This window comes from Copidosoma floridanum, unplaced genomic scaffold (assembly GCF_036245765.1).
Source record: "Copidosoma floridanum isolate Cflo_tuat_1 unplaced genomic scaffold, Cflo_Japanese_pri ptg000006l, whole genome shotgun sequence".
NCBI lineage: Eukaryota > Metazoa > Arthropoda > Insecta > Hymenoptera > Encyrtidae > Copidosoma > Copidosoma floridanum.
Window position 1 is genome coordinate 25,037,200 of NW_028321883.1, and position 13,324 is coordinate 25,050,523.

General features: G+C 48.7%; 3 protein-coding genes across 3 annotated transcripts; 1 reads left to right on the plus strand and 2 right to left on the minus strand.

Moving 5' to 3' along the window:
* The first annotated feature begins 3,261 nt into the window (after positions 1–3,261).
* Positions 3,262–4,187, plus strand: LOC106640839 (Arylalkylamine N-acetyltransferase-like 3). The gene is made up of 3 exons (XM_014354999.2): positions 3,262–3,357; positions 3,417–3,928; positions 4,004–4,187. Exons 1-3 carry the CDS (start codon positions 3,262–3,264, stop codon positions 4,185–4,187), a joined length of 792 nt encoding a protein of 263 aa, XP_014210485.2.
* An 829-nt stretch (positions 4,188–5,016) lies between these two features.
* On the minus strand, positions 5,017–5,998 carry LOC106640840 (uncharacterized). Its single transcript, XM_014355001.2, has 4 exons — positions 5,792–5,998; positions 5,639–5,737; positions 5,232–5,568; positions 5,017–5,123 (listed from the first exon to the last, which is right to left on the minus strand). Exons 1-4 carry the CDS (start codon positions 5,996–5,998, stop codon positions 5,017–5,019), a joined length of 750 nt encoding a protein of 249 aa, XP_014210487.2.
* Positions 5,999–6,969: 971 nt separating this feature from the next.
* LOC106640841 (uncharacterized) lies at positions 6,970–7,843 on the minus strand. Its single transcript, XM_014355002.2, has 3 exons — positions 7,580–7,843; positions 7,359–7,508; positions 6,970–7,263 (listed from the first exon to the last, which is right to left on the minus strand). The coding sequence occupies exons 1-3, from the start codon at positions 7,841–7,843 to the stop codon at positions 6,970–6,972; spliced, it is 708 nt and encodes a 235-aa protein (XP_014210488.1).
* Positions 7,844–13,324: the final 5,481 nt, after the last annotated feature.

Sequence of the window (13,324 nt, forward strand, 5' to 3'; positions counted from 1 at the left end):
ACCCCGGCGCCCTTGGACCGCGTTCTCGTGCCCCGACTCGTGACTCCCGGCTTTGGCGTGGCCACCCTCCTCGGCCGCGTGCTCCTTCCTCCCCGAGCCGTAGCGCTCGTACTGCCCCCCGGCGTCCGCCTCGTCGTAAAACTCGCTGTTCTTCTTGTACTCGTCCTTGTGGTACACCTGTATGAGTTACGCACACATTATTTGGAGAACGATATCCTTCCGTATATGAGCGGGGTAGGGGTATATATTATATACCTTGTGGTAGCCCGTGGTGCGCTCCCCCTTGCGATGGAAGGAGCCGTCCGAGTGGCTGGCGGCGTCCCTGGCTGCCTCCTCCTCCTCGTGGGCCCCGTGTTCCGCCTCCTCGTGCTCGTGCCCGGCTGCGTGGGCGGCCTCCTCCTCGTGGTGGGCTTCCTCGCTGCCCGAGTCGTGTTTCTTCGCCTCGGCGGCCTCGTAGCCGTGGCTCTGGGCGTAGCCTTGCCGGTCGCGCTCGCCGCTCGCCGAGTCGCGCTCGAGTTCCTGTTGCGAGCCCGACTCCTCCTCGGACGAAGCCTCGAGCAGCCCCTGGGGGTGGCCTATGGGGGCAGGTTGGGCGGCGTAGAGGTTGTAGTACGGGGCGAGCGGTGGCGGCTGCTGGTGCTGCGCCAGGTGGAGGGGCGCGCGCTCGTGGACCGGGTAGGCGTCCTCGAGGTGACTGCTGTAGTAGACGTAGGAGACCGGTGCCTGTTGCGTGTGCTGGTGTTGCGAGTGCACCACGTGGTAGCCGGTGCTCGAGCTCAGTCGAAGCAACAACAGTAGCGCCGCCACTGTTGCGGGGTACGACTGGATCGCCATTGTAATTTTTTTTTTTTTTTTTTTTTCAGTACGTTGTTACACTGGAAATATGAGTGGGCTGTTGATTAGGAGTACGTTTATCTGACCAACTGGGCGAAGAACAATTTTTGTTTTTCTTTTTTTTTTTACTTACGCGGTGCGGATGTAACTTTTAAAGGTTGGTTTTCAAATGTTCCCCCACGTGCCTGTGAAAATTCGAAATTGTCGTTGTTTTTTCTTTTACTTAACAAAATTCAGAATTTGGAATCTTTTACTTTTCAAACCTATATATATATACGGGCTACAACATTACAAATCGATTTGGTTAATCGTTCGAACACTCGTCGTCGCTTGTACGAAAGACACTCTTAAACTTACAACTTGGCACTGGCGCAGGCAAACGTACGTGTGTATGTTTTAGTTGAAAAATAAACTTGAGCACAACAACGGAGCAGAATAAACGCAAATAAAATACGTAGGCGCACTGTACTCGTCCTCGCGTCCCTCTCGGTTTTATACGATTTACTCCCAAGGACTAATTATCGGCTTGCACCAAAAGCATACATATATATGTATACACGCCCAACTTGTGTGCACGTATATATATACACCCTTCACGCTCGACGTGGGTTATAATACAAGTGCGGTTTTTCATCGACGCCCCCCCCCCCTCCCATCTCAACCACATCGAATTTTCGCAAATGCTAATTTAAGCGCGTGTACCAATCAACTCGCGCATTGTTGTATTTACATTTCAACCTCTCTCTCTCTCTCGGTGCGATGATTATAAATGTACATGGAGGAAATTCTCGCAATATCTCCGTTTCAATGCCGAGCACACGAAATCAGGTGAAGGGGTTTTTTACCCGTGCGTAAGGAAAAAAAAAAAAAAAAAAAAAACTAGCCCCCCACAATAATCTCTAACGAGGGTTGCTTGTTGCCCGTTACGGGTGTACACGCTCCCATAAAGCAGCGTATTGTCGAAGAAGGAAAAAAAAGGGGGGGAACCGATCTACTCTCCTTTATCGCAGCGACAGATAGAGATCGATGTATATATACGGGGCGTTATAAATCACGGCGGCTACGTATGATCCACTCCCGTATATAATAGAAACGTTGAGTGGGTGGGGGGGGGGGTCTCCTGCACACACCGTCGCTGTAAGATTGATACACACGCGGCGATATAGCACCCGACCGCGGCACTACGTGCAACCGTAACGGTTTCGTTACTCCATCCCCCACCTCCGTGTACAGCCGTCCTTGAGATATATAGGGATACACACGTTTCGATTCATACTGCAGATATATATATATGTATGTATGTATTGCAGGTAGCGATTTCCTCTATATAGAGGCCATGGAATTTTTCGGCTCGCGAGCTCAGTTGATTGCCCGAGCCACTTTCGCTCGTTGTTGCCCGACGTTGCAACTGAATAATATCACCCTTTTGCGAAGAAAAAAAAAAAAAAAAAAAAAAAGGGATGCGAGTATCATTGTCGAAGATGGGTCGCTGGTGGTGGCTGTTGGTAGTAGCAGTGTGCTCGTGCGCCGTGGGGGTGCAAGGATTGGCTCCGAGAAAGCTGGTCCCTCGTCATCGCGATGCCGACGATTTCAGATTTGCACGTTCGGACGACTACTACGCTGGCGCGGCTCTCGGGAGGGAGTTTGCAAACAACTCGGAGGAGCCGGCGATGGGGGGGGGGGGACAGGAGGAAAGAAGAGAAAACAACGGCAAAAAGTTTCTTCTTCGAGCCGGAAGCGGAAGTGCTGCCGGAGCATTACGAAGGAGTGAAGGTCCCCGGAGTCGACCATATGGAAATGACAGATAAGTTCGCGAGAAGATAAGTTGCAGTGCCATGATCCACCACCTCCTTCTAGCAACTGCATCAGCCTCGGTCCAGTATACATGATATATACCGGGTGACGAAAAAATTACAGCTGCAAGAGAGAGAAAACCCTCCATCCGAAATCAATTGGACCCCTCGCAACTCTTACCATCGCCACACACGTTTATTTACCGCTTTATTATGGATCCTCGGGGAGGATGTTTGAGAAACTTTATTGCATGGATTGTTGAAAACTCGATTGCCCCATTGTAAAATGATTGCACTGTCACAATGCCGTATACTGTTTAAATAACATACCCAACATAAGACTGACGAAATGAACACGTAATATTGTATAAGCATATGTTGTACTTTTATTTAATATGGCATCAATCCTTGTAAAATGAGGTGATTGTATAGGGATGTACCGATACGAATGACCCTGTATGTATATTATGTATGTATATACGTAAACAAACATGTGAGGTTGTAACGTCAAAAGTTTGGATATACCGGTACCCTCGGCCCACAAGTATCGAGCAAAATCCACCAGTTAGACTTTGATGGAAATAAAGGAGGGAAGTAGAAACAAAAAAAAAACAAAAAAAATCACCCAAGCAACATGCAACTCGCCATAGCTCGACTAGGAACTCCCAGGAGTCTCGTTTCGAGGACGTGGCATAACCTGACCCGCAGCATGACCTGTCAGCCGAACAAGGTAAGCGTTACACACGCACAACACGCGGAGAGACCAACCGAATGATAAAAATCCACTAGGGCCCCAGTTACGAGCTAAAGCTGGCGCTGCCCAGGGACTACTCCCGCGTGATTGAGTTCATGGGGGCGACTTACATGGAGAACGAGCCGATCCTCGTGAACACCGGACTAGCCGGCGATTGCGCCGCACAGCCTATCTTGTTGCGCTCGATGCACGACCACGTGAGCGCGGGCATGACCCTTATGGCGGAGGACCGCCGCGGCTGCCTCGTTGCTGCGGTCATCAACCGAAACACCCGGCAAGCCGAGCTCAAGCCCCCCGGCTATTACACCCAAACCTCGGGCTGCGAGCTCCCACCCAAGGTCGCCGAGTTGTTCGACTTTTACGAGTACCTCGGTCGTGCCCCGGACCTTTGGGCCACCTACTGCGTCGACGACATATTCGAGTGCACCCACTTGGCCGTGCACCCCGACCACCAGGGCAAAGGGCTGGCCCGGCGCATGGTCGCCGAGAGCTGGATCCTCGGCCGGGACCTCGCTTTCCGGCTCTTTCGCATCGACTGCAGCAGCAGGTACATATTTTATTCGTATAACTCCCCCCCCCCACCCCCCAGTGATGATGATTATACGTGTGTGTATATGTATAGGTACACAGCTATGGTAGCCGAGAGCTTTGGCTGGAAGTGCGTGTACAGTCTGCCGTATCGGCGTTACTTCGCCAACGGGGAGTTTTTCTTCAAGTGCATACAAGAGCCCCACACCGAGATCAGGACTTACGTCGACGAGCTCGACTATTGCGACGGCTACTACCCCCCCAAGCGTCGCGGCTAAAGAGTGACGCGAAAACACATATCTATATATACAGAGATCTCGAAAAGAAAAGGAGGAGGAGGAGCATCTCTCGCTCGGCTGGTGCTGCGCTGCAGTTTGCTCCCTCGCAATTGCGGCGGCGGTATATATAGCCATGTGTTTGCGGAACGTACGGCAAACTCACCCCGGGAGCGCCGCTCCCTCTCGGCCGTTGGGCCCGTATACGTACCGGCTCGTCGGTCCATACGTGGCCCCCTCCATAGCCTGGCTGTGTGTTAGGACCTTTGTTCCTTTCAGGGCCGTGGTAATTGCACGATTGCTTTGGCTGTGTGTATTTATATGGCCGGATCTTTAATTGCGACTTTGATTTGTACAATTTATGGGGGGGGGGGAAAGAAATGCGTGCGTTTAAAGGGTTTTTTCGGCTAAAATATGTACCGTGTAAAAGTACCTTTTAATATAGTTCAGTGGGTCGAGTAAATTTAACGTTACGCTTCGAGTGCACTGTTTTTTGCAAAAATAACGAAATAACGAATAAAAGGGGTGATAAGGTGTATGAGGACTCAAACAAAGTCAAACTATTTGAAGGATAATTTTTTTTTTTTTTTTTTTTTATTCGCCATTTACAAGTGCAATATACGATGCACGCGCGATTGTTTACTCTTTTGTACAAATACATATACTATTTTGTTACGTGTACCGCACACATGTCGTATTTTTTACATTTGCTCGTACGAGCGCACGATTTTTTTTTTTTTTTTTTTTTACATTGTAAGATTAAATTATACAGTATGTATATAGATGATGTATAATATGTAGTAATGCTCGTTTTTCAAAGGAGAAAAATCAGCTAGTGGCCCTTGTGACTCCAGTGCTTGTGGTCCTCGTGTCCGCCCTTCTTCCCGTAACTATGATGGTGATGATGATGATCCTTGTGCCCCCCCTCCTCTTTGTGACCTATTTGTATTTAACGAAAAGATGTTTTTTTTTTTTTTTGAACTCCTCTTGCTTCTTTTCAAGGTGACGTTTATGTGTATGTATATATATTTGTATATAATATCGTACCTTTGTGGTCGTGATGATGGTGTCCCTTCTTGTAGTGGCCCTTTTTGCCCTTCTCACCCTCGTGGTGGCCCTTGTGGTGGTGGCCCTTTTTAAAGTGTCCGCCCTTCTTGTGCTTGTGCTCGTGCTCGTGTCCCCCGTGTTTCTCGTGGTGCCCGTGGTCGTGGTGCTCGTCGTAAAACTCCTTGTCCTTCTTGAACTCGTCGAGCTTGTGTATCTCGTGGTGGCCCTTGGTACTGTGGCCCTTCCCAAAGTGGCCCTTCTCGTGGAACTTGTGCCCCTTCTCGCCCTTCTCGCCCTTGTGGTGCTCGTGGTGGTACCCATCGTCGTGATGATGGTGCTAACAACACGCGACATTACACCCTCACCTCCGATACACCCTATTGTACTGATTATTGGTTTTAAATTACCTTTTTGTGCCCGCTGTCCTCGTCGTAGTGGTGCTCGTGTCCCTCCTTGTCGTGGTGGCCCTTTTCGCCCTTGTGGTGCTCGTGATGCGACTTGTAGCCCTACGTAAACAATATACGATCAATCGTTGGCCCGGACCAAGCGAGTGGTGGTACCTTGTGCTCCTTATCGCCGTGCTCGCCGTGCTTTTCCTCGTGCGACTCCCCGCCGTGGCCCTCCTCGTGGTGGTGGTGCGAAGCCGCCGGCTCGAGATCACGTACCGGACCTACAACGAAGCGCGCCTCCGAGGGTGAACTCGCCGATCCCAGTAGCAGCACCAGTAGGGCCAGTAGCCCCGGCAACAAGACTCCGCGACTCCTCATGGCTGTGTGATCGGTGCAGCTGATGAGTGTCCCACGGCCGAGAAACTTGTGCCCGGCCCGGGTTTGCGCGCGCCCGGTTATATGGCTCGTCGCGAGCGTTACTTTTGCGGTGTGTCTTTTTTTTTTTCTTCTATTTCTTTTTTTTTTTTCTTCCACCACCAGTGCGGCAAGACAATCGCTTACGAAATATATGCCCACTTGTCGCGCTTCGACATTCCTGGCGCCGATCTCCACGCTCAACTGGAGCCCGAACGCGGCGTTTCGTTGCGTCATCCATCTGCCGCTGTTGGAAGCGATTTCTCTGCTTTTTTTTTTGGGGGGGGGGTCTTTGTTTGTTGTGTTTTTTTTTTCCGCGATCGGTTAGCATCTCGCCCGATTTTTCGCGCTATTGGCGCTTTTTTTTTTTTTTTTTTTCTTTCCGTCTCGCAACGCGTGCGCTTACGGTGAGGCAAAAACAGAAATTCGGCAGAGAAATTTTACCGGCACCTATGGCAATCGCGTCCTCGGAAGTGCGATTTTCACCTATACAGCGCCCTACGCGTGAGCTTTTTTTTTTTTTTTTTTTTTTTTTTTTCGTAGCTTGTTGCAAATCGGTGGGACAATGTGAGTGTCGAGACTAATCTGTTGTCATCGCTGTATCTCTCTTTACGTCGATACTTGTAATTTTTTTTTTTTTTTTCCTTTTTCGATTAGATTGCATTATTTTATTTTTTTTTCTTTTCTTATCTTCCATCAATACAAAAGTTGAGCTTCATACGGTAGTGGATGTTTTTAGGGGGGGGGGATAAAGGGCATGTAAGGTGGGATGGGGCGAGTTGAAGAGAAAAAAGAAAAAATCTGATTGCGTGTATTGTTATTATTAAAACGAGCCTTTATGAAAGTAAATTGTAATGAATCGTAGCAAGACGAGCATACAGAGTAGTACATGGTATGATAATCGTTATGATTGGTGGGGTACGTAGGATGGTTGTTCAGCCCTTCTTGTGGTGGTGCTTCTTGCCGGCGTGGTGGTGCTTTTTGCTCGAGTGTCCCTCGTGATGGTGATGGTGGGACTCGTGGCCGTGTTTCCCGTGGTGGCCGTGATGGTCGTGGTCGAGGTGGCCCTTGGACGAGTGTCCCTTTTTTCCCTTGTGCTCGTGGTGTTTGCCGCTGTGGTGGTGGCCCCCCTTTTTGTGCTCGGCTTCGTGATGCCCGTGGTGGCCGTGGTGGTGCCCGTGCTTCTCGTGCTCACCCCCCTTGTGGTAATCGTCGTAGAACTTGTGCTCCTTCCAACGAAAAACAAAATCACACGAGTTAGGCCACGTGCGCATACAAAATGTATAAACATAATATTATATACATGAAAAAACAAACGAAACACCTTGTGAAACTCATCCTTGTGGAGTTTGTGGTGATAACCGCTTGTCTTGTGGCCCTTTTTATGGCCCTTTTTCTCCCCAAACTTGCCACCCTTGTGCCCGTGCTCGTGCTCGTGGTGCTCGCCATGCTTCTCGTCTTCGTCGTGGTGGGCCTGAACGAAAACAGCAACGCGTCAGCTATAAGGTACACCCGGTCCAATGGACCACGCGGCATGTAACTCACTTTTTTGTGGCCGTGGTGGTCCTCGTGGTGTCCCGAGTGGTGTCCCTCGTCGTGCTCACCGTGCTCTGACTCGTGGTGGTGGTGCTTGCTGCTGTGTCCCTTGTCGCCCTTCTCGCCGCCCTCCTCGTGGTGGTGGTGGTGTTTTTCGCTGCCGCCTTCCTCCTTGTGGTGCTTGGCCGTGGCCAGGGTGCAGGCAAACGCCAGCAGGAGCAACACCAGGAGCAGCAATCGCCGCGTCAGCGGAGCTCGAGTCGCGCTGGCCATCCTCGTTCGGTCGAGTGACAAGCTCGGACCTCGTCGGCTTTTATAATACCTGGCCGCGCGGTGTTTTGTTGTAAGTACACGTGGGCGCAGCTATACTTCTCACCGACCGCATCTTTTTGCCGTTGCCCGCCGGAGAAAGTTCAAATTTCACGCAGCGCCCCGCCATGCTGCTATTGGCATTTTAACGCCGCGGCTTTTGCTCGACACCGACAACTATACATGTACTGTAACGAGCACCAGCTGCCGAGTGGAGGAAAAGTCGTTGATGCCATACACGTTTGTTTATTTTCTTTTTTGTTTACTTTTTTTTCCATTTTTTTTTTTTTTTATTTTTTATAAAAATTATAATCAAAAGTAAGTTTATTTACTCATGTTACGTTGGATTTTTCTTCGTTCCGAGGAGGACATTTTCACCAGTAGAGTGGAGATTACGTGGGACCTACATGCGGTTCGTCCCGTTGATGACAAAAAAAAAAAAAAAAACATGATTTTTAATACCATCAAAAACGAGGTGAGTACATAAATATACGAGACACCACATCACGTACATATACCTACATTTAAGAGGGGGAAAAGGAAAAATGATACCGTGATTCCCGAAATAATTGAAAACTAAATCCCTCCGATGTAAAGTTAAATGACGTGGCGTGCGATTCGCTCGTCCCGAGCAGGACAGGGCCACGAGATTTTTCCGCGGATGGAATATCAAAAGAGAGTTTGTCCAACATAGGGTCGACCGAGACGACACGCTGTCCTCGGCTAACCCATCAAGTTCCATTGTACGAGTACATATCGCGGGACGCCAAGTGGAAGAGGTAAAAATGCAGTCGGACACGGCCTACTGTATACAGGTATATTACGACGTGTATGCCTCCGCTGTACGCGTCTATATATATATACACACCTACGTGCGGAACAATGGATATCCCTCTTTTTTTTTTTTTTTCTCTCTCTGTGCCCCTGTACATTCCTCCACTCGGTCGCGTTCGTATAATTGTGACGGGGGTCCCGCCAGCCACTTTTCCCATTCATGGAATTAAGAACAAAGAACCGCTGCTGTGCCCTGCCGCTGCTCATTATATGTACTAGACGGATGATAATGGGCGCAGCAGGGGGCTCGGAAAATTCGAGGAGGGCCGCGAGAGTAGCGGTAAAGAAAGAAAAAAAGGGGGTGGAAAAAGAAAAGTGTGCATAGGTTCGGATCCGCGTAACGAGCTCTCACATTGGCCCCTCTCTCTCTCTCTCTGTGTCCCCCTTTTTGTTTTGTTTTCATCTTTACTGTTTGTGTTTTTATATTTATCCTCGCGCAGGCGCTTTGTCAGCAGTTTTCGATCTACTTACAACCGCGATCCCCCATCATGGCAACTCGTAAGCATCCACCCAAACGTCTCGACATACCGCACGTAAGGCTCATCAACAGCTACACCCTCGCGCGCCCGCAACAACAAAGCACACTTATACACACACATACATGCCCGCGCGTCATCGCCGTCATATCATTCGCATATTCCCGAGGGGTATATATTATACATGGAACGAGGAGCTGCATTAGCGCATATACGTATATACATGTATGTATGTACAAGGGTCGCGTGCACTTGAGCTCGCGCTTGTACTTGGTTACACGCCGGTAGTCAACCAAGCAGCGCTAATTAAAATCAATATTTGTACCCTCCCCCGCAGCTACGACAGGTAAGGCCACTCGAGCCGCAAAATCCTATATAGGCACCAGGGCTGCAGAGTGTGTGTCCCACCCCCGATGAATCGAGCCAAATATAAAGCTTCTTTGGGCACAGTAATAAACGCCGATTGTTTTTTTTTTTTTTTTTTAAATTTTATTTGATACGCTTGTATGGAGACGTTTACCCTTTACACAAAGGTATACCTAATGTACCTGGGCGCGTGATTAATATTTATAAAAGAGCCCTTGAGCCGGGCATCAGTCAGGCTGGTCACGTAACCTTGGGGTAGCTGTATATGTGTATACAGCGAGCCTAACGACGTTACTCGACAGCTCACTTACATTCCATTCACGGCGCGCGCGCGCATCAGCCGCTGTAACGGCCCCGGGCGAGGGAGTCTAGGGACGCCCCTCCTCTAATCAGCAAAGGGAGCAAAGCCAGAGAGAATAAAAAGGGTGGAAAAAAAAAAAAAAAAAAAAAAAAGCGCGCTCAGTAAGGTGAGGTTCGGAGACGCTGCAGGTGTATACTATAACTTATATACATACATCAGCAAAGGGACGGGGACGTATAGGGCGAATCGCTCCCCGACTTGAGTCAATCAAGGCTGTCTGACTGGTATAAGTAATGCACCTCTCTGGCACCGGCTGCTCACCCTCCCCCGAGCTCTTCATTTGGGAATTCCGCGGAGACGCGCACACCCGCTCTCTCTCTGGATTTCGTGCATCAGATGTGGCTTCATTGTGAATATTGCGACCGCGTGTATATACCGATGCACACGTGTACGTTAAACATTATATGCGCGACGTTGACGAAATTTAATCAAGTGGATACGGTTGTTATGGGCGCCCACGCATGTATACCATGTATATATATATACGTAGATTGTACATGGCATTTATCAGATAAAGCTAACTTTCCTAATTAACACGTACTCGTACTGCAAACGGTACAGGTATGGCTCTCGACTAAAATGGTATACTATGCACTACTATGTACAGCTGAGAGAGGAGGAAGAAAAAAAAAAAAAATCCTCGGGAGTTGAGACAGCGGCAAAGTGACGATTAAGCGCGTATAATTAGGTACGCATAAAGCGCAATTAGCGCTCAGGATCTGGGTATAATATTTTATCACTTGGGGGGTGGGTGCACGCGCGAGAGTGTTCGCGTGAAACTTTCCCCTTTGTACAAATGATCGCAACAACTGTAGACGATTTCGGCCGGTTAACGGAGATTTATGCACACGTACTTGGGTGCATGTGCATATGCGTGATTTTTCGCGGCTCGTTATAGTACATTATATATACCGGTGAGTTTGATACTAATCGGCGGATCGATCGCCCGGACGTACAAGTATATAATATATTGTGTGCTTTGTACCCGTACGTTTGCGAGGGCGAGGTACAGGGAACCTGTACATCATGCTATGCTGATCGGGGGAAGGGGTATAACAACTAGTAATGGGTGGAGAAATGTTGTACACGTACAACAGGCGGCACGTAATGCGAATAAGAGTAAATGACGAGAGCTAATAAGTATATAGGAAAAGATAAGCCGTGTTGTACCTTATACTCGTGCATTTAACTGGGTTCGCAGAGATGAATTAAGTAACTGGTATATGTGATTAGCAAGCCGGCAGGGGGTTGTTTTACCTGTCGCGTGACTAAAATTCTTTTTTTTCCTTTTCATCGTACGTCCTTACGTGTGCGGGGGATCGCGCGTATAAGCTGTACGTAAACGTATATAGCTCTGACAAATTTTACCGGCTATACGATCGCGTGTGCAGGTGCAATGGGCTTGTGTATAATACGTACGTACTGTGTAATGCATATACCTACATAACTATACGTATATTGGTGTTATTGCCGACAGTTAGCCGGTACATATCATCCGCCTCTGGAACATTACCTCTGCAATGTATGCATATACTGCACATGTATACAGGTTTATATATAGCCTTACACGATTTGCTCCTTTTTTCTTGCACGTGTACGTACGTATACACGTAGGGAGATGCCATCGTATCGACATTTTCTTTTCTTTTTTTTTTTATGCTCGCCCTCAGTCCGGCTTGGCTCCTCCACCCTTTTTTATATATACCTTCGCGTAATAGTACACGGTCTGCCCATCATTATCCTCGAACACATAAACAAATAAACGCACTACACATGCGACGTCGCGACTCTATTTACCCAATATTTTTATCCGCTATACATTAAAAATTTAGTCGTGCAGGGAAAAAACTCCTCTGAAAGATTTTCGTTTACTTGCATTATTATGCGAATCCCTTGAAATGACAAATATTTTGTTCTATTTTCTTTTGCGCAAACGGTTTGTATGAATGAATATACAATTGTGTTAAAATTAACAAATGTACGATATAAATATCAACAACCGATTTATTGACGTCGTGAATCATTACACATTTACAGTACATGTATTTGCGTATGCGTATACAAAAAAAACTATACACTTGTATGTATGATTGATGAGTGAAATGCAAAGAAACGAAAGAATGACGAACAGACGGGAGAGAGAGGGAGGGAGAGAAGAGAAGGTACACTTATAGACTAGAACATTGAAGAAGATAAAAATGGGTGATAAGTACAGGGAGAAAATGAAGGATCGTGTTTTTTGTGTATTCTCAATAAAATCAGTAGTAGGAGCCATCCGGGCCTTCGCCGGAAAATCCCTCGTAGGACCCGAGGTCGCTCGCGCCACCTCCTCCCGACTCAAAGAAGGACTCGCCCGACCCGGAGTAGCTCGAGCCACCGCCGTCCTCCTCGTCACCCCCGTCCAGGCTCTCCGCGCTACCGTCGTCCACGTAGTGAGACTCGACAATGGTACCTATACTCGTGACAAGACGTGACATTTTATAAAAAAAAAAAAAAAACAACAATATTATCCGCATCGTCGGAGCGACGCAAGAACAAAGCACGTAAGACACGAACCAGCGCCCTCGTGGTCCCCGACGCGTTTGCCGATCCGAGGCTTGGTGGGCGCCGAGTAAGCCTCGTGCTCCTCGAAGCCGTACTTGTCGCCGATCTTCTTGTGGAAGGAGTCCCGGCTCTTGTAGCCGTGCCCCGCCTTGCCGAAGCTCTTCTTCAGGAAGCCCTTCTCACCGTCCGCGTCGCTCCCAAACGTCTGGTAACGGCCACCCGCGTCCTCCTTCCCTGCGGCATTTACACATGATTATAATGCATATACGTATATATACATGTAAGTATAGATAGTCCTCGGTGTTTCGAGACAAGTGTATGTAAATATATACCAACCGGATACGCTGCTCGTCCGCTTCTTCTCGAACTTTTGCTGCTGCGGCTGTACCTTGGTGTCCCCGGTCGCCAGGAGGTCGCTCACCTCGGAGGCGATTCCCCCCCGGGGCTCGACCGGTCTGGCCGAGCTGCAATTCACTGCGGCCAACAACACCACCAACACCAACGTCGGTCCCATCTTCGCGGCCATCCTCCGGTGCTCTCTATACCTATGCGTCCTTGCTCACACTCGCGGAGAGGACTCTCTCTCTCTCTCTGTATGATGTACAATGTGACCCGGAGCGCGTCCGTTTTGTTCACTGCGGCATAATCATCCCGCGGTGGAATGAGGAAGCCGGCCGGTGGGACCTTTTATTTTATAGCCGACCCCGCCGCACTTTTATTTTCCTCCGTCCCAATATACATATATATACGTAGCGAAATTTTATACATATATTCTTGTAAATAACAATTGTTGGGCGTACAGTTTTATGGCGGCGTGTCGTAAGTTCGGCACTTTACCGGTTTCGTTGTTATTGCGCCGGTCTA